The sequence below is a fragment of the Phlebotomus argentipes genome, unplaced genomic scaffold (assembly GCF_947086385.1).
Source record: "Phlebotomus argentipes unplaced genomic scaffold, Phlebotomus argentipes genome assembly contig_15, whole genome shotgun sequence".
In the NCBI taxonomy this organism is placed as follows: domain Eukaryota; kingdom Metazoa; phylum Arthropoda; class Insecta; order Diptera; family Psychodidae; genus Phlebotomus; species Phlebotomus argentipes.
The window spans coordinates 6,641,800-6,665,256 of record NW_026776181.1 but is presented as its reverse complement, the minus strand read 5'-3'; the positions used below and the strand labels follow the sequence as shown (position 1 = coordinate 6,665,256).

At 37.7% G+C, this 23,457-nt stretch overlaps 1 protein-coding gene across 1 annotated transcript in view; it reads left to right on the top strand.

The window, feature by feature from the left end:
* The window catches only part of LOC132262394 (autism susceptibility gene 2 protein homolog), a 120,933-nt gene that overhangs the window by 7,571 nt on the left and 89,905 nt on the right, over positions 1-23,457 (top strand). Inside the window, exons 2-5 of the mRNA XM_059761666.1 lie at positions 2,774-3,010; positions 11,694-11,816; positions 11,917-11,952; positions 13,884-13,910. Coding sequence (XP_059617649.1) covers positions 2,774-3,010; positions 11,694-11,816; positions 11,917-11,952; positions 13,884-13,910 — 423 coding nt within the window. The remainder of the gene's footprint in view (positions 1-2,773; positions 3,011-11,693; positions 11,817-11,916; positions 11,953-13,883; positions 13,911-23,457) is intronic.

Below are 23,457 nucleotides of genomic sequence, written 5' to 3'. Positions count from 1 at the left end.
TATATAGCGACTTGGCAAACGAACAATGACATATTGCTAATCATCTTCCTATTGCAGAGTTAATTGATTCATGTCTGAATTGACTGAGTTAAATGTGACTCCAATAAATTTGTCATGATGTGTGTCAATTTGCGTTGTGTTTTGCACAACAGTTTAGATAAATAGCGTTAATTTGGTGATAAAGCAAATTGATTAGAGTCTCCAGAAGCGCCAGAGAATAGTAATAATCACATAAATCAGGTGTTGTTGCACAAAGGATGATGAGCAAATACGGTTTAATTAGCATTTTAGCACGTCATGACATGTCATTTTATTGAATTCTCATTATCGAATTGAGTCATTGGAGTTATTTTGCGTTAACATAGAAATTAGTTGATGAGTGAGTGGAAAAATGTGATTTTATGGAGTTGAAAGTGTTGTATTTAAAAATTTCATTTGACAAACAGTTGTTGACGAGCTTGCGGGGGGTGGAAAAGGGGTGTTTTTTGACCGAGCATCAGGGATTGGGATTTGTGTGGCTGAAACCACAACCATTAAATTGAATTATTATTAATTTTTCAGTCCAACCCTTCGTCAAATAGTGGGGTAAAATTGGATTTTCCATTTCCGCTTTTCGCTATAAATTTTTGAGGTAGTTTTATGTGCCTTTTTCACCCTGCAGCAGTATTACAGCAATTCCCACATCGGGTAATCAATGTTCTCTGTAAAAAAATTGAAAAAAATATGTATTTTCCTATTGGAAGTTGATTTTTTTTATACTGTGACTGGATGATATTTCACATATTGGGTGAATGTGTGCAAAATAGCGCGGGCATCAGAATCACTTACGGGTAAATTGAGTGTGCAGAAGAGAGCGTTCACGATGTCGAGAGTGATGGTGCAAGAGAGTGTCGAATGGTGGTTTAAAGACAGACAAATGGACAGACTTGAGCAGGGGGTGGAAATGAAATGGTGGAAAATTTCATCATTGTTCAACTCAATTGCACTAACATAAAAATTTGCTACAATTTCCTTCCACACCCACTGAATCCCTTCTTCTTATGTACATTCACTGCCTTCGCACTCACTCAGATGGGTTTTCTCTGAAGGAGGATGCGAGCGCTGGCGGAGGAGTGCAAAAGTTACACATCCCTTCGTCGGGTGTAATTCAGTTTGAGGGGCGAAGAAGGGGAGGAAAGGGGTGATGTTAGTGGGTTAAGAAGATTTCGATGTAACGAAATTTCATCGTAGAGTACTGAAAATAATGATATGGCTATATTTGTGTACTGGAAGTTCATTAGTTATTATCAAAGGCTTATAAAACCCAATTCCATGTAATCTAATCAATTCTCGTAAATGTACAAAAGCCAGGTAGTTTTACTATCGAACTCCTAACAATAAGAAACTTGGGCTTCACTGAGAGAAAAATCTGGCTAGAATGTAGATTGACGAAGATTTTCGTCTGGATTTTGAACAGAGAACACTAAAATCAACGCTATTCGGTTTAAAGTTATCTTATTCTGTTGAAAGCAGAACAAAAGTGGACTAAAATTAAGTAAAATTAGACAGATTCAGGCTAATTTCAAGACATTTTTTAGCAACTATTTGCAAGAATACTCATTTCTAGGTTTCAGAACATTTTATTTTTCTGAGTGAAGGTTTTGGAGATGTTACTCAGACTTTCTAAACTCACATTTCCTCCTCCTCCTCCGCCTTCTCTTAGATTGTTGTCTGCTGTGAAAGACCACAAAAGAGCGGAGACACCCTTAAACTTTGCACCTTTTCCAAAGTGTCATTGGTGGTTTCATTTCTTGTTCACTCACTGTCGTCTCAATCTCTGGGCGAGGAGTGGAATAAAGGAGGCGACATCTCATTCCGCTTATTCGACTTATTCGTAGACACACATCTTAACGGGCCTCTCTTTTTATTGAATTTTTATCTGCTTTGTATCTCGCTTTATCGTTTCTCTCTGCCTGTGTGTATAGATAGATTCAATGTGAAATGTACAGCAGTGCATGGCAGAGAAGATGTTCATGCGCTGCTCTTTATTCAGCGACAGAGAGTGAAGAAAATCCGTGAGGAGGGAAAAGTGTGTGTGTGTGTATTGTCGGGAGGGAAAATCGGGGTGGAAAAAAACACATCCTATATGTGGTAGTCACTCAAGCTAACACGATATAAAATGAGGAGGAAAAGGTTTTGACTCGCTCTGTTTTTCCATGCGGCTGCCCCTCATTTTTCGGCGAGAGGGGTGGCGAGAAAGCACTCTGCTATGCTGCTTTTTTCCTCGCCTCTCTATGCCATGAGGCCCTAAGAAGAAAAGAGGTTGCGGACGAATTGCTTTGGAAGGCATTTCCGTGTCCTTTTGACTTGGGTGGAAAATTGGTGATTCCGGTTCAGTGTGTATTACATTAGATGGTCAGAGGGAGAGTGGATGAGATGATGAGGGGTGAGCGTTAAATGAGAAAGCATGATGGAGAAAATGGGTGTAAGTGTACAAAGTGAGGTTCTTTTCACATAATTATTATTATGCTTAAATTTGTATTTTCCACCCAAAAGTCTGATGGCGGAGAATGCTTTTGGGAGGGAGGGTGAAATGGGATGGAAAGGACTGAGAAAAGGATCTCTCTCAGCATTCATTGCATTAATTAATGCCATAGAGATAAATTTTAGATGATAATTCTTTTACATCCCGCTCTGGATTATCTCGTGAAATATTAATATAATATTGCGCACAAAAGTGTTCATCTATGGTTCAGACCTCAAGATCTTTTTCCCTGTTTTTCTTTTTTTGCAGTACGCTATAAAAATTGCCAACAAACGCAACGAGAAGAGATTATCGGCCATCGCTGAGCTCACAGCTTTGGCCAATGTGGATGAGAAGCCGCCCAAGATTGATACTGGACAGCGAGATAAGGACCGAGATCGCGACAACAGAGACAGAGAGAGAGACTGGCAGTACCAAAATCATCACATCAACAATAATCACAGCAATCATCAACAAGGCAATCTGGTGGTTAATCATTTATCACATGTAAGTACGATGGCTGAGATTGAGGGTGATGGCAATTATTGCCCGCCATTCCATTTCCCCTTGTGTCTTATTCTTTGCCCAACTCACTCAATTGTCCTTCCTTCCGCCTCCGTCACTCGTGCACGAGTGGAGAGAAGGGCAGTTTTTTCCGGTCGTGCGTGCTTCTGTAATGAGGACAAAAGAGCTTGAAACGATGATATCGAAAATAATCCATGATATTTTCATCCTATCGAGAGGAGATTCTCGCGTGCATGGATTACATGAGATTGTGATGAAATGATAGGCTATTTTGATCCACACAACTCGGAAGTTGATGATGGATTGAAAGGGCTGAAATATCAATAAAATTGATTTAGACGTGGGAAATTGTTGTATGAAGTATATTATGTGAGTTTTTGTTCGGTGACTGAATGAAATTTGTTCCTTATAAAGTAAAGTGAAATTCATCTTTACATACTCATTATTTTACACAACATGAAACATGAAAGGAGGTAGTGTTGTTTTATGGAATTTAACACAATTGTTTGTACTTCTTAAAGTCTAAAATTGACGAAAAAATTAACTGATAATTGATAATCATCTGCAAACGATAATTTTGTTTTCGAATTGATTGTGTGTTTTTCTTTTTTAAATATATTCAGCTGATTTTTCAAGAAGAGATCCTAAAGTTGAACCATTTAGAACAACACTGCCCCAAATTCCCCCTAATTGATATTATCAAAAGTTTGTCAGTTTTCAAGAGCTAAATGTTAGCAGTTTGTCTATCGTTTGGCTCTCACTCTCTCATAAATTTAAGATTGATTTCTGATTTAATCCTTTAACCAGCTTATAGGTTTAGAGAGAGAGAGAGTGAGTGGAAGTTTGAAACTCAGCGGAGTTGTGCGTGATTTTCCAGAGCATCACAATTTAGTGCAAAGAGCAAAGAATAGAGGCACTTCTTGGCGAGTAGCATTAAGTGCTTCACCATAATTTAAACTGGTTATCTGGCTGCCTCTTTGCCCCCTGATTTCTTTTCAATATTCCTCCCTCCATTTTCACTTCCATCGCGCGCACTTCTATCGGCTCGTGCAATCGATATTTCCTCTTTTTATTGTTATTGCTGCCATGGGTGTATTTTTAACGATGTCTCAAGCCGTGTCGTGAAAAATTAGAGGAAGCGTAATTTTCACTTTTACAAGAGAGTGAATTTTATGAGTATTTGAGCTGGAGAGAATGCATAATACGGGAAATTTTATTCCTATATACTCTGTGCTAACGTCGCCATTCCATTGGGAGGATTGAATTAAAAATAGCATTTTCAGTTCCTTTTTTTTCTCCTCTCAATTAAAATTTAAGAGAGAGACCGCGCGAGAGAGAAAGAGAGAGAAAGAGAGAATTTGTAGATTTCTTCTTGTTCATGCAGAAGATATTTCAATCTGTGTTTGACCTTATTTTCCGGAGCCATTGCTATGGCATTTTCAATCAATAGTTGAAGCTCTCCTTGGGCAGTGTATTAAGCATAAAAGGGGAGTTTGTATGCTTCAAAATAATAAATTATTTAGTGGTTAAATTTGTGTGTTACATTTTCATGCTTCAACATTTCTAATTACACTGTTTATTTATAGGCAAATGGTTTATTAAAGGGCTTTTCTCCTCTCTCTCTATAATATTGCCAGTAACAATTCCATCCCTTCCTCACATTTGGTTTGATGTGCAAACAAAGGTGGAAAGGTGTGACGCGGGGTGGATGCGAATTGAGGCCCAATTTTGGGGTTTTAACACAGGAAGAACAGGAAGAATTTATGATGATTCTCAGTCTGATGTAATACTCTCAAATGTGAGACACGCGTCGCGGGGGTGGAAAGTTTTAATTGTTTTGAAAATGCTGTGTAATTTCACGGTTCACAGTTAAAAGATTTTCAAATGTTTTCTTATGTAATATTTTAAATCAACACAGAGCGAGCGGGAAAACTGACTGGGCGCGCGAAGCGCGACGTGGGCAAAGTAGAATCATTTTGCTTTCAGACTTTATTATAATTATATTATGTTTGCCAGGAGACACTGGGAGAGGTTTAGGCGTTGTGGAGATTTCCTTTGGGTGGTGAAGCTCAGCGTGAGATTTAGAGATAAGTTTTCCAAATGAGGGTGAAAAGGAAGGTGAAATTGGGCGACTGGATGGGGGTGGAGGGAAATGAGGGCAAAAACGGGAGAGAAAGTGATTAAAATACAACAATATATAGTACTGGGTGAGTAATTTGAATTTATATTAGGGATAAAATTATTCTGATGTACACTCTTTATATGTATACGTGGAGTAAATTCCTAATTATGCACCGCTCGTGTTGCCCTAATAAATTCTCAATGAGTCTCATGGAAATTTGCACTGTGAGAGATAATCTTTTGTGTCACTTTTGGAATCACTTCGCTCGCGTCCAGCGGAAAATGAAAGGAGTTACATTTGGATTTTGCCCAGTGATGATGAGAATTAACTGTTCTGGTGGTTGAATATTACGGAAAAAAAGGGAGAATCAGCCAAACTTTCTAATTCGACTTTATCCACTTTTGGCAGAATTGCAAATATGCATGTGGTTTTGCTGGCTATTTTATCCCGCGCACTCTTGCTATTCAACTCTTGTGGCTTTGTGAGTGAGGAAAACTTTTTCAACCCACTAATTCTGTCCAATTTTCCAGCATTGCTTTATCTCCTGTGATTCAGCTCTTCATCCATAGTTACATATAGAGTGTGTGTGTTGGGAGGAATATATGCAAATGGGTGACTTTTCGAGAGAATTAATTCCGATTATTCCGACATATTTCGCAGTTGAAAAATTATCGCTGGAAAATTAATTTATCTACTCGGGAGAAAACAGCATTTTGAGCCCTTGCGGGCGCAGGAAAGGAAGAAAAAGACTCTCCCGCACTGAATACAAATGAGAAATTCTTCTATTCATTGGAAGCTTTTCCGATGAGAAGAACCGAGAAAGAGAAAGAGAGAGAGATTCTTCACGAGATACACATTGAGTGTGGTGAAAAGTTTAAGTGATTTCTTGAAATGTTTTCTGCCGAGGAAAGAGAAGATCGACAATTTTCTTTGCGGTGATGAGTGTAAATTGGATTTGGCTGAAGACAAGAATGGGTGGATATAATGAGACAGAATAAATCCGCAGTATCACGTGAGTGAAATATTTGAGTGGCGTTGAGCTGTGTTGACAATTCTCAGCTAAATCGCGTAAGATTAAGTATTTTGAAATGTGGCCAAATAGCAAATTGGAATTGATGTGTTTAAACTATTCATTTAGTCGCTGTGAAAAGAGTCTTTGCCACTATAAAAGTGGTGGATTATGTTCGTATTTACTTTGGAATGTTGGATTTTGGTTATTGCTTAACGAAGCTTCCTTGAATTTTTTTATGCACTGTTTTCAGTGCACAAAGGATGAGTTTTTCTGTCAAATATTTCTACTAAAGTATGTCTGTTTTATTATTGAAACTAATGAAATTCCTTAAGTCTTAAAGACTGTCTGTTTCATTCTTTTGGGATTGCGCTCTAAAATAACTGAATAATGTGCTTTAAAATTGTCCGAAATTTTCTCACAGCGAGGCATTTTGTCCAAAATACCGTGAAAAAGAGGCTGAATGGAATTTCCTTCCGATGTTTCATCTTTTTGGAAAATGCATTGAAAGCCGATAATAAGTTGTTTGCACACCAAACTGCCCCGCTTTTCTCTAGCGAAAAAGTAAACTTTCGTAATAATAGTAGTGAAAGTAATTCGAGAAAGAAAGACAGGATAAAAACATGCAATAATAATTAATAATCGATAGTTTCTTTCGTGATTAGAATTTTGTTTTTCTTCCTAAAATCAATTTTGATCTAAAAGGCGTCAACTTATCCATATTCTCGCCCTGGTTTTATTCCAAATTTCCCTTCCGTTTACCATATAATTTTGTGTTTCCACCAAGAACTCTATTTTCTTCTTATAAATTCTCGACATTGTCTCGTGCGCTTTCCATGAATGCCGCAAGAGAGGGAGAGAGAGAGAGAGAGAGAAGGAGTGAGACAGAGAGTGAATTTTGGTTTGGAAATTATGAGCGAGAAGGATAATTACCGTCAATTGATGCTAATTGACTAATTGGCGGCTTCAATACAATGCTATGGATTATTGTATACTTATGACAAAAGTGTTTAGCTATAGGGGTGTGCAAAGGGGTGCAAAGGGGGTGGCGGAGCGTTTGGGGAAAGGTGGATGAGTAGATTACATAGAATTACTGCTCGTCCCACTGAATTTGTGAGCCATTCGTAAATGGCGGCGATACGGCGTTCCTCTATCGCTGGCATCGCCGCCCACCCACAATTGTGCACCTCCATGCCATTCGTCAAACAAAACAATAAACCATCTCCAATTACACCACATTGTCTCATGCCCGAAATGGATGTTCTTCCTTCCCCAAACATTATCAATCTCATTTGATTTACACAATTTAAGCTTGTCTTGTGTGGAGAGGCATTTTCGGTTCAGCCATAGTTTAAATACACAGCAAAATTCAAGTTGCTGGATCACTCTCGTGTCGAATGAGAGGCGGAAGGGAGAGGGATGGGGTGGAAAGGGGAGGATTTCGTGGCAAATGTGGGGTGTGTGTGAATCAATGTGACTGACGTTGGTATTTTCCTGGTGAAAAATTCAATTTGAAGCATCCGACAAACTGTTTAACAACGCATCTCAATAAATTCAGTGCGCTGAATTTGTATTTGAGCTGAAAAGAGAAGTGAATGATGGTGAAAAATATCGGTTAGCTTTTGTGAATAAAAAAAAAGAGGTATGATTTTGATTATTCAAATCTTATAATCATTTTGACGGTGAGTCAGTGTGTCAAATGCAATATTGGCATTGATATAATGTGTGATATAGCGTTGAAAGAATAAAAAGGGGCCATAAAAGCGCATATTTTCAGCACTGCTGAAACAATTAATTTTCCGTTAAAAGAGCTCAGTGAAATTGAACGTAAAATTTTGGGTGGTGATGCAAGTTTATGTTGTCGTTGCCACCAATCAAAGTGGCGAGTGTAGATTATATATTCCTTTTAAAATATATTACCTCAATGTCCTCACTATGAGGGCAATAAATGCAATGGGGTTTGGAGAGTGAGTGAAAAAAGGAGAAAACTATAAATAAAACAAACGCGACGACAACACATGTTCAATCCCAAGTGATTTATTGAATCGCGTGTTCTCTCAAATAAATGTTTAGCTCGTTCAACTGTCGCGAAAATAATTTTGTGTATATAAATGTATGTTGCGCTCGCGCGAAATGTTTATATTGCCTCCCCAAGCTGTATATATTACAATATAGAGTTACATTTATGTGGAAATTACTCTGCATATTCCATGATGCTCTCTGTGTGTATATTTTGATTTTTCGGGGGGCCACAGAAGTGCACCCACAAGAGAGTTGAAGGAGAGAGAGAGAGAAAGAGTAAAGATTACACAAGGCAGAATATTCAGCGCTGCGTGATGCGAAGCAAAAAAATGGCGAGATTTTAAATTATTGCGGCTTTCACGGGTGAATTGACTTTCGGGGAGTTAATTAATTGGTGAGCAAATAGCTTTTAGCCTCAATGGATAAAAATCTCTGTATTGATTCTTAATCGGTGGGGGAGATAAGCAAATAATTCCCTCAAAATTGCTCCTATCTCTTATTTCTTCGAATCCCGCCACACGGCGTTGTGAGCAGAGTTGAACCCGCTAATGACGCGAGTGGTTTGTATAGATAAGGAAAATCGCGGACAGTGACGATGGGAAATATGGTTTTTGGTCTATATTTTGTGCAATTCACTAACAACATCACTTCTACGGATTAAACATGACCGAAAGAAGATACTTTTTGGCATAATTGCCAAATTAGAAATGAATTAGGAGCTTTTTTAGGTTACTGTGAAGGTCGTTGATTTGAAATGTTATCCAAAGTTAGGAGATGAATGCAAGGCTCAACACAGTGACTGTCTGAAGCTGAAGTGATCAGAAATGGTGTGCAGAGATTCTGCAGACCACAGAAATCACAGTGTACGTAACTTAACGTGCCCAGAGTTATCTTTATGCTCAATCTATGCTCTCGTGCACTCTTCTCTGGGGTCATACATTCACTATCTGGTCTAGAGTCAATATGAATGGGGCTTTTTGTTCCACACGGAGCCAGAGTGGAGACGGAAGGAGGTGCAAAAAAGCAATGTGGATGGCAAGGTTGAGGGTAGATATCTCTCTATCTTTATCCTCCTCTTCTATTATTGCTGCAGCTCAATGTGTACATATATGTATGACTACCTTCCACTGAATTCTGGGATGCCAAATGGAGAGAGAGAGTGAGAGAGAGAGAATGGCGAAGGAGGGAGAGAGAGAAAACAATTTAAATGGTGTTCAGTTGCAATTTATGGTGGTTTTCCCTTCGGTATCAGTGCAAAAAGGAGGCAAATATTTATAGATCCATTTGGTAAATTGCGTAAGCTCTTTTCTACCACGAAGAATAATGAACAAATTCACTCTGGGTGGCGGTAATTGATTATTGTGAACCAATTAGCGATTATAAAGTCGATTCTGGGCTGTTGTGCGCGCTGTCTAATGTGGAGTGTTGCCGTTTGACATGTTTGGGGATGGCGCGGAGTCGGCGGGGACAATTACGTGGCGCTCAAAGGGGCAATTTTGCATTTATAAGATGGGACTGAAGTTGTGCGAAGAGGCACTTTTTAGCGGTGTGTAGCATAAAAAGCGCAAATGAATTTAATAGGAGGAGAAGTGAAATTATGTTGTACACAGAATGCGAGAGAGTGAGAAAGACGAAGAAGTTAATTCCTATGAAGTAGAGAAACATTAAAATACAACATGAGAGAATGTGATGGCTAATAAATAAATTATGTAAATGGCTTTCTATGTAATTTGAGTTAATTTATATTATTAAGTGTGTTATATTTGAAGTCATGTTTTCATTTAGGCGGCAGATACGGGGAAGCATTTGGAGGATGAAGAGAGAAAATAATGTTTAGTTACATGTTTAAAATATATATTCAGCACAAGTCGCGTGTTTTCTCATCCTATACATATTTTTTGTTCTTCCACCTCAACTTCTTTACCTCCGCGATACTCCTTCGGCCGTTTGCAGTGTGTAATTTTCTGGTAAATTATTAAAATGTGCCTCTGACATGAATATCACATAATTCTGCTTTTTCGGGGTGAAAGGAAATCATGTGAAACAGTTTTCCTTTTTTTTATCCAACAATTTGGCTCATAAAATACAAAATGATGATATTTTCTTGATTAGATTATCGCAATATTTCGGTACGCAATCATAAAGTATTGCCATTGGGAAAATATACACAACACACACTCATCACATAAATTTCTCTCTCTCTCTCTCTCTGTCTGATAAAAATAAAGCAATCAGAAATTTATTGAAATGAGGGATTTTCTTCGTTGCCGTTCGACGAATGGAATTTTCCGCTGAGGAAAATTGAACAGAGATTTGTGAGAAATGCAAAATAAGATTGAGCTTTTTTTTATTTGGGTGAAATGCAAAATATTTTTTGGCATCTCTTGCAAACTATTCTCTTTATGAGTATTTATATGTTCTTGTCTGGAAAATTGGAAAACATAAACAAACATGTCGCTTTTGCATTTTCTGCCAGAGCTTTTTGATGTCGCTCTTGAGAGCGAGAGCAAAAAGTTGTACATTTTCTACGCTACACTTTGTTGTTCATAACAGCTTATTAAAGATTCTCTATTCCCAGTTGAAGTTGTTGAGAGAAGTGAAGTAATGAATTACCAATTTCTGGGAAAAAAAGATTGTACGTTTTCTCAGTGTGCAAAGTTAAAAATTCGCTCTTCTTGCGCACAATGACTGAAGGATGACTTTTCCGGAAGACAGGAGATGAAGTTTTTCGCTCAGAAATTGCATGTCTTCCAGCAGAGTGCAACGGAGAGAAGTCAATAAAATAAATTAAATACAGTGGAAAATTGGAAGAACATCAAAGTACAGAGGAATCAACATTTTCTCGGGATTTTCCAAGAAAATACATCTCATTGCAGCACTATAAATATCTACATTGAGAGAAAAATTGGACTAGAATTGAGTTAATTTTGGTTCAAGAGTAAGAAATTGACTTAGCTTTGGAAGGATATTTCAAAATATAATTAGTATGATGGAAATGGCATTATTAAGGTTAAAAATAAGGTGGAATATTAAGCTGAAATATTCTTGATTCTAGTCGTAATTAAATTCAAGAATGGAATAGAATTGAAATAAGTCTTTTGAAGCAGTATTTAACATTTATATGACGAAAAGGATTCGAATTGAGGTGAATTCAGGCTAATTTCAAGACCTTTTTCGGCAACTAATTGCAATAATACTTCTTTCTAGATTCGAGAACATTTAATTTTTTCTGAGTGTATCTTTTTCCCTTGCATTTTTCACATTTTTCCATCTCATATTCTTTCCCATGAAATAATATTACTTTGTGCGACAATATTTGATGTGAGAAGGAATGAGCTTTACATATAGAAACATTTTTCCCCTTCTTTGTGCTCATCATGGCAATTTTTATTAAATATCCTTGCAATTCACTGTGTGTGCAGTGAATTGTCAACCGAGGAGAGAATATTAAATTGTCTCTTTCATTTTTCTGCAGTTTTTACGCCAACATGTCTCTGTTTGTCTCTTTGCAGAATTCATTAACAATAGCACAAGACCCGGGAACTTCTGATGACAGTGGACGAGCTTCTGAGAGATTGACGACGTCCTCTGTGGCTCCCCGTGATGCGGACAGTTCAAGAGATCGACTAAGTGATGTATGTTGTTTGATTTATTGGCTTAATTACATTTTGAGTAATTTATATTGACTGAATTGTACACATTAATTCACTGTGGCTTCTCTCCCTCAATTTGCAGGCAAGTAGTAGATGTAGCTCCGGGAAAGGATATATCGTAAGTGTCAATTTACACCCCACTTTATTATCTCTTTGCTCTTTCTTATTACCTCCAATCTTCATGTGATATTGTGAAACATGGCTGTAATTTTTTGGAATCACACATTTTTGCTAAATTGCCACGACAAACAGGTTCTGTTGCCAGTTTATTTATCTTTTCTTCTTTTCTTTCTGTTGCCACACAGAGAAAATGAATAAATTGATGTGGTTTTTATTGTGAGACTCACGAAAGAGAGAGAGAGATGCACATAAAATGTGCACCTCAAGATGGATTTCATATGAATATATAAGAAAAATAAACGCAATGAAGACAATTTAACGAAAAATGCTTCAGTGTTCCTTTTTTAAATTTGTGCTTTGAATAATTCTGTTAGGAATGTTTCATGCTCATTTTAACACGGAAGTTGTAGAAGGAAAAGCTGCCGGAAAGATATTGTAATTGAAATGATTTCTTGCAAAAGAAAGATTTTTCAAGCATTTTACAATTTAGAGCGGAGTTTTATGGAAAGTTGCCTGCCTTTGAGAAACTTTGCGTCCTCTTCAACACCCTCAAAAAGTCTGTTGTATATGAAGAGTGTGAGGAAAAAAAACACAGAAAAGAGGCGGAGAGAATTCACATAAAACGCGACCACAGAGTTCAAAGTTTTCCGGATGCTGAATGAAAATGTTAATTTTTTTCTCCTTGGTATATATATTTTTTGGGGTTTATATTTGTATAATACTTGACTATATATTTGTAAGTTATCCATGAAAAAAAAATGTGTCAGATGAGAAGTCATACAGCGCGTATGATGTTGTTTTTTAATGGATATTGTGTGGTGTTCGCGAGAAATTCGAAGGAGGGAATTTTTCACATTTTTTTCTCCATAGTGTAGAAGAGAAAAGAGAACGGAGAAAATGGTGAGGCTGAGCGAGGGAACATCTCTAGCATCAATATTATACTATCCATTTTATTTTATGACACCACTAAAAAACCATCTTGAATTTATTTTATTTATACCAACATATGACAGTCTATAAAGAAATAATGTTCTGAAATGGATCCAAGAGCGTGGACTCTGAGACAAAAAACAGTCATATTGTCGTCAACGAGAGTGAAGAGATTGTAACAGATTTTCAGGGCGCATCTCACATCGCGGTAATTATGGAATAGTGGCACATGTTTGTCTGGAGAACGTTAACAAGACGTTGGCTGACGTAAAAATACCAGCAATGCAGCGTCAGAAAGCTTTCTGTTCTTGAATCCTGGAAAATCACTCAATAAATTATTCAAATATAAATTTTGACTTTGTATGGAAAATGAAATATTCAAAATTTGAATAAAAATAATCAGAAATAGAATATTTTCGGCAAAATATTTCAATAAATCTAATTGTTAACCACAGGGCGAAATATGCATTTGGGAAATACAATCAGAACTTTTACGTGTCTTTAAGGTTTAAACTGCTGCCCTCTGGCGGCAATATGTGGAGAAAATTATCAAATATTTAAATTTTTTGTTTAATATGCAGGAAATATTCAAGAAAGTCAAAGAATAATTGAATATTTAAATATTTTGTAGGAGAATAAAAAAAATATTGAAATTTATATGGAATAATCAAAATTTAAATAATAATCACACAAAGTTAAGAGGAAAATATTAAATAATCACAAAATTAATGGTTTAAAGTCGCGATTCCACTTGCTTCTTAAGCTCGAGAATTTCTCCAAACCCTGTAAGATAATATTAATTCATCACATTCTAGAAACCACCAAAATATTGTGGCATTTTAAGTGGGTTTTTCCAAAGACTATAAACAGTTTCACAATGTCTGTCTTCGTACTATTTATTTACTCTTTATTGCGAAGTCGTATAAAATTTTTTTTTGTCGCAATGCTTACAAGAATTATAACTAAAACACGTTTTTTCTGTGTCTTCTTTCTCAACAGTGTGATAGCGAAGGAGACGATGATAAGGTGAGTGATACATTTTTTTCAATGCCGCCGAGTTTTCTTCATGTTTTCGGGCTACCTTTACTTTTGCATGATGTTTCCATATCTGCGAATGCGACTGTAACACATTGTTAATCGATGTGCGATGGTGTGTTCTTATCAAATTTGGCACTCAACACACATAATTGACAGAGTGGCAGTCACGTATGGTGAATAATAAGAAAATTGATATCAATCACCACAATTTCCACTTGAAGTTGATATCATAAATATCAAATCACATTACAAAATTGTTTCGTATAAATCACTCTTCCGCTGCGATGTTGAGATTTCTGGGCGAGAGGCGCTCGGGAGTGTTGAAAGTATATATATCAAATATTGCCTGTTCGCATTTTGCCACCCAGTGAATGTGTTTCTCCGTGTGTAATGTGCTGTGTGGCGCTGTATAGAGTGTAGAGTATAATTCTATTTTCTACCCATGCAAATGCGGGAAGATTCCCATTTGAGATAATTATGTTGAGAGGTAATTAATTTTATTATGACCGAGAAAAGAGATATGCAATTCCATTCAATTGCCATTTAACATGGTGCCCGAGACGTCTCTACTTTATTTAACTCCTGCCATCGTTGACTGTTTAATTGCATATATGGGGAAGAGAGGTGAACAAGAGTCGCTCAGAGTGAAGAGGTTGTTAATAATAAAAAAAAAAAACTGGAGGGGTTGAGAGACAATCACAAAGTAAATCTTCTCTCATGTGTGTCACTTGCTTCACGGTTGCGATGGTGAGATGTTGAAATTAAACACAAATAAACATGTGTTCTCGCACATTTAGTTTGCGCCAAACTACTTCCATTTACATATGTACATATCGTACAGTCTGTGATGGATAAATATAACACTGTCTTATTGATTTTGCGTAACTTGATATTATTTTGAAAAATAATAGTTTTCCGGGATATATTCTTTTTGTAAAACTAAGAGGATTCTTGGAAGTTACTCGAAACTTTCTCGTCTAAAGTTTTCAATAAGAGGTTTATTTTATTTTTTCAATATTGTACAAACTGTTCTTCTTATATCCACAATATTTAATAACAGTGAAGAGTGTCCTATTATTAAGTTTCTTTGCCAATCAATGCTTCACTATAGAATGATAGAGTTTTCCGTGCGTTTCAATTTGTCCAGATAATTTGTATGTTTATCGGCCAGTTGTTCAAAATTGCAGTCAAACGCTTAAAACGTCTCTTCTATAATCATATTAATTTTAGTTTTTCCTAAAATGTTCTAAGATTTTGAATGATATTTTAAAACTTGTGAACCAGAATTGCAAATAACACAAGTGGTGAATTTTTAGATATTTCTGAAACTTGTTGAAATAAAATGCACTCAAAGACTATTAAAAATCGATTTTGGAAATAGATATTTTTAGTTTTTCTATTAATTTGCAATATTTCAGTCAAATTTGCAACCAATAACGAATGAAATCAACAGAGAAATTCCCAAAATAATTATTATAGTGCAATATTAGCGATTTATTTAACGATTAGAAGGTGTTTTGAGGTAAATTCGGCAAATTTTAATGTGAAATTTTCATCTTTCTCTCCGGAAAATTTGGGATTCTGACTTTTCACAGTTTTCAATTCACCCGGCGATTTATGAATCGAGTGATAAAGGGCTGAAATGACAAATAGTTTTGTCAATATTTTTCTAGTTGCAAATATTGCGGAGTTCCTCAAAAGACGGGATGCAATAAAAGTTGTGTGTATTTGCATTGAAAAGTGTCACGGGCAGAGTTGGAGTAAATGTTCCGATGTACAAATGTCACTTAAGAATGGGCGGCGGAGGGTTGAACCCATAGTGAAAAGTTAAGCGATGCATTTGGTGGAGGCATTGTGTGTCGGCCCACACGATGTCCTCTTTTCATATCCTTACACCATCTCATTTTCTCACTTTTTTTTCCAAACATCCTGCATGCGAGCTTTAGCCATAAGTTTCACAATATGCTGTGTGGGAAAGTTTTAGCTGAAGCTCTGCTCTCTCACGCTTTCGGGTGGATAAATAAGGTGTGTGTCTATGTGTGTGGTGAGGAGGAGTTGTGCCGCAGAGCATCTCAGTTGTGAGCATATTTGAATATCCGGCGTCAAAATAGTGTATTTCACTATTGTGAACAAGAGCTCAGGCGGAAGCTTTTCCACTCCATTCCTCGAATCTCAACACACGACCATCGCCGCATCGCTTTTGCTCTGTGCTAGCGAAGAGAAAGCTCCCAGAGCAGTGCAAATAGTTTAACTTTATATTGGGTGTTGTAGCATGTGAAAAGGATAATGTTGGGTTGAAGTGGCAAGCGAGCGCGCGGTGTTCCCGTGATGCGCTGGGTTTTGGCATTTGATGGGGGGTGTGTGTGTTGTTTGGCGACGGGGGTGGGTTTTTAGGGAAAAAGAAAGATTAAAATTTTTTGCGCAAAGCATTTTACATGGAAGAGTGTCTCCACGGTTTTTGGGGGGTGCTTTTCAGGTGCACCACACGAAACTTTTGCCAACTTTGTCGTCTCTCACAGTGTGAATTTTATTGAAGACGGTAATGCATGGGAAAGTGTGCAAGAATACAAATTTTCCACTCTCATGAATTGCCTTTGGGAGCTGGGGGTGGGGGTGGTTTTTCGGGTGGTGATTTTCAAGGGAAGCAAGTAACACACACATTGGATGGAATTTATTGTGAAATTCTATCACGAAGCACACTGGGTGAATTTTGTCGTTCGTGTTTTTTTTCTCCCTGGGGTTTGATTTAATTGCTAAATTAAATAGCGGAATTCGTGTGGAAAATGCAAAGAAAAAAACATGGATGAATTTCTTCAGTTTATTGGATGAAGTCGGAAAAGTTTCCCAAAGCTCTTAATTAGGAGTGTAATGACTGGGGATTTGGGCTCTATTACGACTGTCTTGTTGTAGGTGAAGTGATGCTTAGTGGATTTATCTTGCAATTCCTCTACTTCTTCCTAAGAATGTTTATTACAAACTTGCACATAAAGTGTTTCGATTTAATTTTAAAATTCCAAGCGAATATGCCGAATTGCGAACACTTGAAAATCACAATAAATCTCCTTTGTTGAGGACAAAAATGTCTTATTTTGCGCTCTGTTGTTCCCCTGTTCGCGCGATTATATTGAATGGAGGGGAGAAATTGCTGTGATATTGGATAAAATACTGACTTTTAGACGATATTGAATACATGGGATTTCTCTTTTTTTTCAGTCCTCCCAGTGAGGGTGGATTATTTTGGGGTGGTGGTGGCAAGAATGGGTCTGAACAGTTTCCCCCTCTGGCTTTTCCTCGGCACTGTCTCCAGACGTGGTGCCATTGTGGAAAATCCTGCCTGTGAAAAGCGATGTGTGTGCTGCAATTTTCCGAAAAAAAGGGGTTTGAGAGACGAGAGAACGTCTTTTCTGTGGTTATTTTGGCTGCTGACTGTGGCTAAATAGATTTTTTCTCTCTCTCTCCGCTTCTCCTGTCGCCCAACCGTGTGTCCCAGAGTCCTTATTCTTCTGGCTTGACAGGGAAAATCTCCTCCTGGGACGATGTCATTTTGCCGTGGCTGAGCTGTTTTCCATGCATGTGGATTTGTGTGCCGTCGAGTGGGATGAATTCGGTGGGCGGCGAAGGTGGGAATATTGAGGTGGATTATGTGCTCCTTCAGTTTTCAGTGGAAAATCGACCATGTGTACATAATCGTCATGGATGTGTGTTAGACACAGTGTAGACGTTCCACAAATAAGAGGGTAGAATCGACATCCAGAGGATATTGTTGCTATGGAAATGTGCGTTTTACTACAATGTTATTTGAAGGAGAAATGGGAATGAAAAAGAAGAAAAAAAACCGAAGATGATATATTAGAATTGGCATATGAGATTATATGAAATGAGAGAGCGAGTGAGTTTGGGGGGTGGCGAAGAGAGAGTCACTTGCATGAACTCTTTCATTGAATTTACCCAACATCTTTTCCGCCATATCATTCAATATATATTTTCCAGGTGAATTGCCACCTCTACATATAAGATTATGAATTTTATTCGCTTCCCGGCCATTCTTCTTCCTTCTCTTTTTGGTCATGACTCTGGAAAGGGTGAAATTGGGAAGAGCGGGGCAGTTTGGTATGCAAAACTACAAAATTGTCCCACTGTGGGGCATATTTGGACTGCAATTTTTCAGTTATTTTTGGACTACAATTTATAAGAAATTACAGAGAAAGCGTTTAAATAAGATAAGGATAAGAAACGCAATTTCCAATTTTGCCCCGTTCTCTCCTACACCTGGGAAAAGTGGGGAGCTTTAAAATATATTTTATGGACGATAAAGCATATCAAGAAGATATTTTGAGAGGTTCTTGCAATAAAATTTTTGGAAATCATCCTGTAAAGATAAACTTACTGATGGCATTAAAATTTCCCCAAGAAATTCTCTTTGAGAGCAGATTATTTAACCGTGTAGGGATGTTTTTTGCTGGGGATGCTGGCGAGGAGGAGTTTTTGCTGTATTGTTCAGAGAGAGACAGCATTGACTCATGCCGTGGCATTTTTCCGCGCCAAATTTCCCTGAAAATTCAAACGCGTTCCTGCCGTAATCCATGCGATATTGCTCCTGGCGTGAAATTGTAACACCCCTGAATACATTAAGGGCGAATATATATTGTGAAATTCCCTGTGAAGTGATCCCATTTGGGAATTCATATTCAAGTATGAGATTTTTCGCTGCGTGTAGAAATTCAATGAAGGCACGAGGAGAGACGTGAAAGAGAGGAGAGAGAGAGAGAATAATAAAATACAGCACAGAATTTGATTGTATTACAATAATTTTGTATTCAAAATACATTTTTAACTTGTGTTTTCGTTTATTTGCTCCCTTTCCACCCATCCATTTGCTCTCTTGTGCGTCTCGTGTGTGTGGGTGAGTTGGGAAGGAAGTGAAGTCAACTTTCAGGATGGAAGAATAAACTTATAATATACCTTTTTTCTTGACGTTGAATATTATATGCGGTACGTGGAGGATTCTTTTTGCTTCTGGGCTTTTGGGGGGAGTTGGCCTGTTTTTGTGGGTGAATAGATTGATGAGAAAAGAAGTGGTAAATGTTGAGGGGTTTGTGCGTGTGTGTGTGTGTGTGTGTGTGTGTGAAGGGAGGCGGAAAGAATTTATGATCCTGTGGCAACCACCAACCATCCACCTCATTGAAGTCATCACCCTTTTATTGTTACTTCCTTTAACAACAGCCAAGAAAACATTCATACACAACAGGCATACAATATGGATAAAGTATGGTGTGTATAAAAAATAATATCGTTTTCGTGGGTTTATTCACCCAAACCTCCTCACTATACTTCATATTCATGTCCTGCTGATCCTTCGCCCGCACTCCCATGTGAATTTTCCTCCCTCAAACCCACGAAAATCGACAGAGAGAAGAGAGGATATTCGCCCGAGTTTCTCTCCGTGTGTTACACATATCGACATGTCAAAGTCTAAACTGCCAATAAAGATCGTCGATGCCCCATCATCGTAAACGAAGATATAAAACCATGATAGAGCTCGGAGTGGAGGCGACTCCTCGTGAATCCATGTAATGTATGTGGGTGAATGCCATAAAGAGGATATGGCCAAGATGCTGTTATGCTGACTTGGGGATGGCGGTGCGGATAAGAGTGGCTGAGACACGAGAGAGGATAATTCAAGGGTGGAATTCAGTGATCGCAACACCCTCTAAATTGTATGTTCAACAAACAAGTTCTGAATAGGGATTTTGTTGTAGTTTCGACTGCAGTTGGTGTTAGAGAGTGATTTAGATGGATTTTTTTTGTTCTCTTTGGAGTAAAAAGAACAAAACAATTATATCGACGAATGCTTCGAAAATGAACAATAGTCAAAATTGCTATTCTTTAGTTAAGCGATTTGAAATCGCTTTGTAATTTCCCCAATTTTTCCTTAAACTCACTGTTGTCTTTCATTAAATAGACAACATTGGTCAATTCTAATTATTTTCTATAACTCTCAATTGATTTCATCGGTTGGTTATGGAAATATTACCTGAAATATGTATAATTGATAGACAAACTCACGATATTAAGTACAAACAGTCGGGAAAACATCCAGTAAATCTAATATTTCTCTTCTAATTCTATCAAATATCGGCCAAAACGAAAAGTGCGGCGCAAATTTTTGGTAGTTTCCGACGAATCCGTTGATTATATGCAATCATTGTGCTGTTTTATTTTTCGGCAAGGGAAGGTTTCGAGGGGAAGTGCGAAAGTGAAAAGTAACTAATGCTTCCAGTGGGTAAATTAATTTTAGAATAAGGGCTGGCGAGAGAATGAAGAGATCTAAGTTGAGTGTTTAAATGTTTTATACATTTTTTGGCGGGGTTGAATTGTAAATGAAACAAATTGGAGTGGCGCTTTGGCCAGGAAACTGGGTAATGAATGTAAATTTGTATGGGCAAAAAGTCAGAACTTTTGCCATCCATAAGCTTTCTCCCACATTTCCCAGCCATAGTGGAAATTCCTTTGTTGTGTCCCGAATGAAGTTGAGGGGAGTAGAAAGAGCTCTGAAAGTCCTGTAAATCCACCTCATTTTCTCACTTATAGCGCTTATAACATGAAAGTGTGGCTCTTGAGGATTTTTTTTCCGTGCTTCTGTGTGAGCACAAATAGAAAATTAATTTGGAAACATTATAATTAACTTGCCACAAGTTTTAATACTTAATTCTTATGCTTTTCTTTTGCTCATAACTTCTTTTTTTTTCATTCCTACCACTTACACTTCAATTAGTGTTGCTTTCTCCGCCGTAATTGTGCCTCTGGAAATTTCACTCCATGAGGTCAAACTTTATTGTTGTATTCGTAATTATGGGAGTGTTCGTGACGAAGTGAAAAAAAATCATACTAAATTACATAAATGACGAGTATTGTTGGGACTTTTTGCCGTATTATTGTATCTTCTCTCTGTGTTGGGCGAGGCGGGAAAACGGGGTGAAAGGCTATGAATGAAGATATGATGTTTGGGTATAAGGTGGAAGAATGATTTTTTGTGGTAAATTGAGGGGAAATATCAATAAGAATAAAAATTAATAGTTGGAATATTGACAAGGGAAAAATCTAATAAAATGCCAATTTATATGACTTTGTCATCGCCAACGATAAAAATTTCTCAGCACGCATCTTGCGTTCGCAAGCAAAGGGGTTTGCCATCATGTGGGGATTTTGTACAAGTCAAGATTGATCAGAATTTATCCGAGAGAAGCACAAGCAAGGGGGCGGGGCATGCGATTGGGCGTGGCTTTTGATGAAAAGTAATTTCACGCAATTTTATAGCGCTATCTTGAGGATTGCTGTGCAGAATATCCTCTTAAAGCTTATACCCTGAGATTTTTCTCTAATCTTGATTATCCCACAACGACCCTATATATGACAGTCCCCTTGATGTACAATCACTCATCATTCATTCCCTCTGTTGTGGGGTATGGTGTTGTCGTCTTGAAAATCAGAAAATCCACCCTCTGTTGAGCCATCTTCTCTCTCTCCTCTGCGCGATCTGCCCTCCACTTGCGTCCCAGAGAATGGGTGTGTGTGTGTGACACATGAGGAAATTGTCACTACATCTTTATTTATTTATATTTTCACCATCGTATTATTAAAGGATGAGATAGTGACAAGAATGTTGGGGAGGAATGAGAACGCGCGCGGATGACAGTGTCTCTGGGAATGTCTCACAGTGTGTCTCTTAAAAAACATACTCCATTTATTTTTATGACTTGTACATTAAATCCTTATATCAGGGGTGGAGGAGTCGTGAGATTTTGCCACCCATCCCACACTCGCTGAATTTTGTATCTCATCTAAATCATCCTCCTCTCCCAGTGTAGACAATTTTATATGTTATACACTCTAAAATATTCTCATCTAATACACTTCACTGTCTCGCCTTCGCTGTAATTTCTCATGATTTCTCCCTTCTTCGCGTGTCACTTGAGTGTTTTTTTTTTCGGGGGGTGTTGGAGATTAAATGACGATGGGGATAAATTTAATATATGCCACACAGTTATGCCTTATGCTTATGAGATGGTGATTGAATGAACCATAGATGGTGAGATAATCCCAACGAGGGGAGAGTGTTGAGCCTGGCAAAAAGGTGTGAGTTGTTTGGGGCAAAAAGAAATTTTCCACAATATTTTCTAACAACATCAACTTTTTCCCCTCATTTCTCACAACCTTATTATCCATTATTCCTGCTCCTATCCCGGCCTAAATATATGTGCAGGGCGGTGGGAAAAGTCTGTACATATGCAGTGTGGCTGTAAAGTGAGTTGTGTGAAGCATCCCAATGAAGTATCTTAGCAGTGGCGTGCCATGATTGCAATATAGGGGTGGGATATTTAATGTTTATGGCGGGATCGAGGGTGAGTCTCAATTTTATTAGATTAAAAACTCATTTTGCCACGTGATGGGTGACTTAATCCTCAACTGATATTCCGCTCAAAACTTCCGCATTCCACGAGGGGTGACAGGCGGAGAGGGGGTGAACAGAGGGCAAGGAGAACCCCTCATTTCGTGAGCCCATAGTCAGCCAACCCTCTAAAAGCAATTATGTGTATGTATGCGAGTGTCATGGTAATTGAATAAGCTCTTATTGAATTATAATTGTAACGACTGATGGTAATTTTGGTTATCATGTACTTTATTAATTGCGTAGATTTATGTTCAAATATTGAGAATTAACACAATTATGCCAGTGTTAGTTTATTCATTTAGTTTTCATCCCAGAAATATTCCCAGTTTTGGCACTGACTACATAACAGCGCATATCAGCAAAAACTGATATCATGCTACAATGAATTACAATATTCACTGTGCAAACACATGATGTTTTCACTGCGGTGGTATCTCTCTTAAAATAACAACTATTAATGGCCATTTTCACCCACATATTACACTTGTTGGGATATTTATAGTCCTTCGCTGGTGGCGTTGTTACAATCGCAAGATGGCACACTTTGCCATAGAACAGTTTCTGTACACAGAAATTAACAGGAAAAAAATTACATGACACTACAAAGACTACAATAGAGATGGAGGAAACACTCTCTATCTCGCAAAATTGTTTAAATAGCATTAGGGAGGCCAAATCCACAATTCCGCCATTTTGAACACCCCCAAAAACAATTTTTCTCGTTTGTTCAGCCCCTATGGCATAAATTAGGCTCAAATTTCATTATGTAATAACTGGCCTTAAAACCTTTCCAACGAGTCACGACTGAAGAACCTAGATCCTTCCAGACCCTGGATTTCAAGGTCGAGATTTCAAAACTTTCAACGGTCATAATTTCGCTTTTAATTATCCGATTTGAATAATTTTGAGCTCATTGGAAAGGTTTCGTCAAATTTCATTTCCCACTCGAGTATCGTAATTTGTTAAGACCACCGCTAGGGGGCAATAAAGTCGCAATTTTAATAAGCTGTAGTCCAGATCAGGACGTCTGTAAAAATAGGTCATAACTTTTCACCGATGTGATAGAAATAGAGTTATGAGATT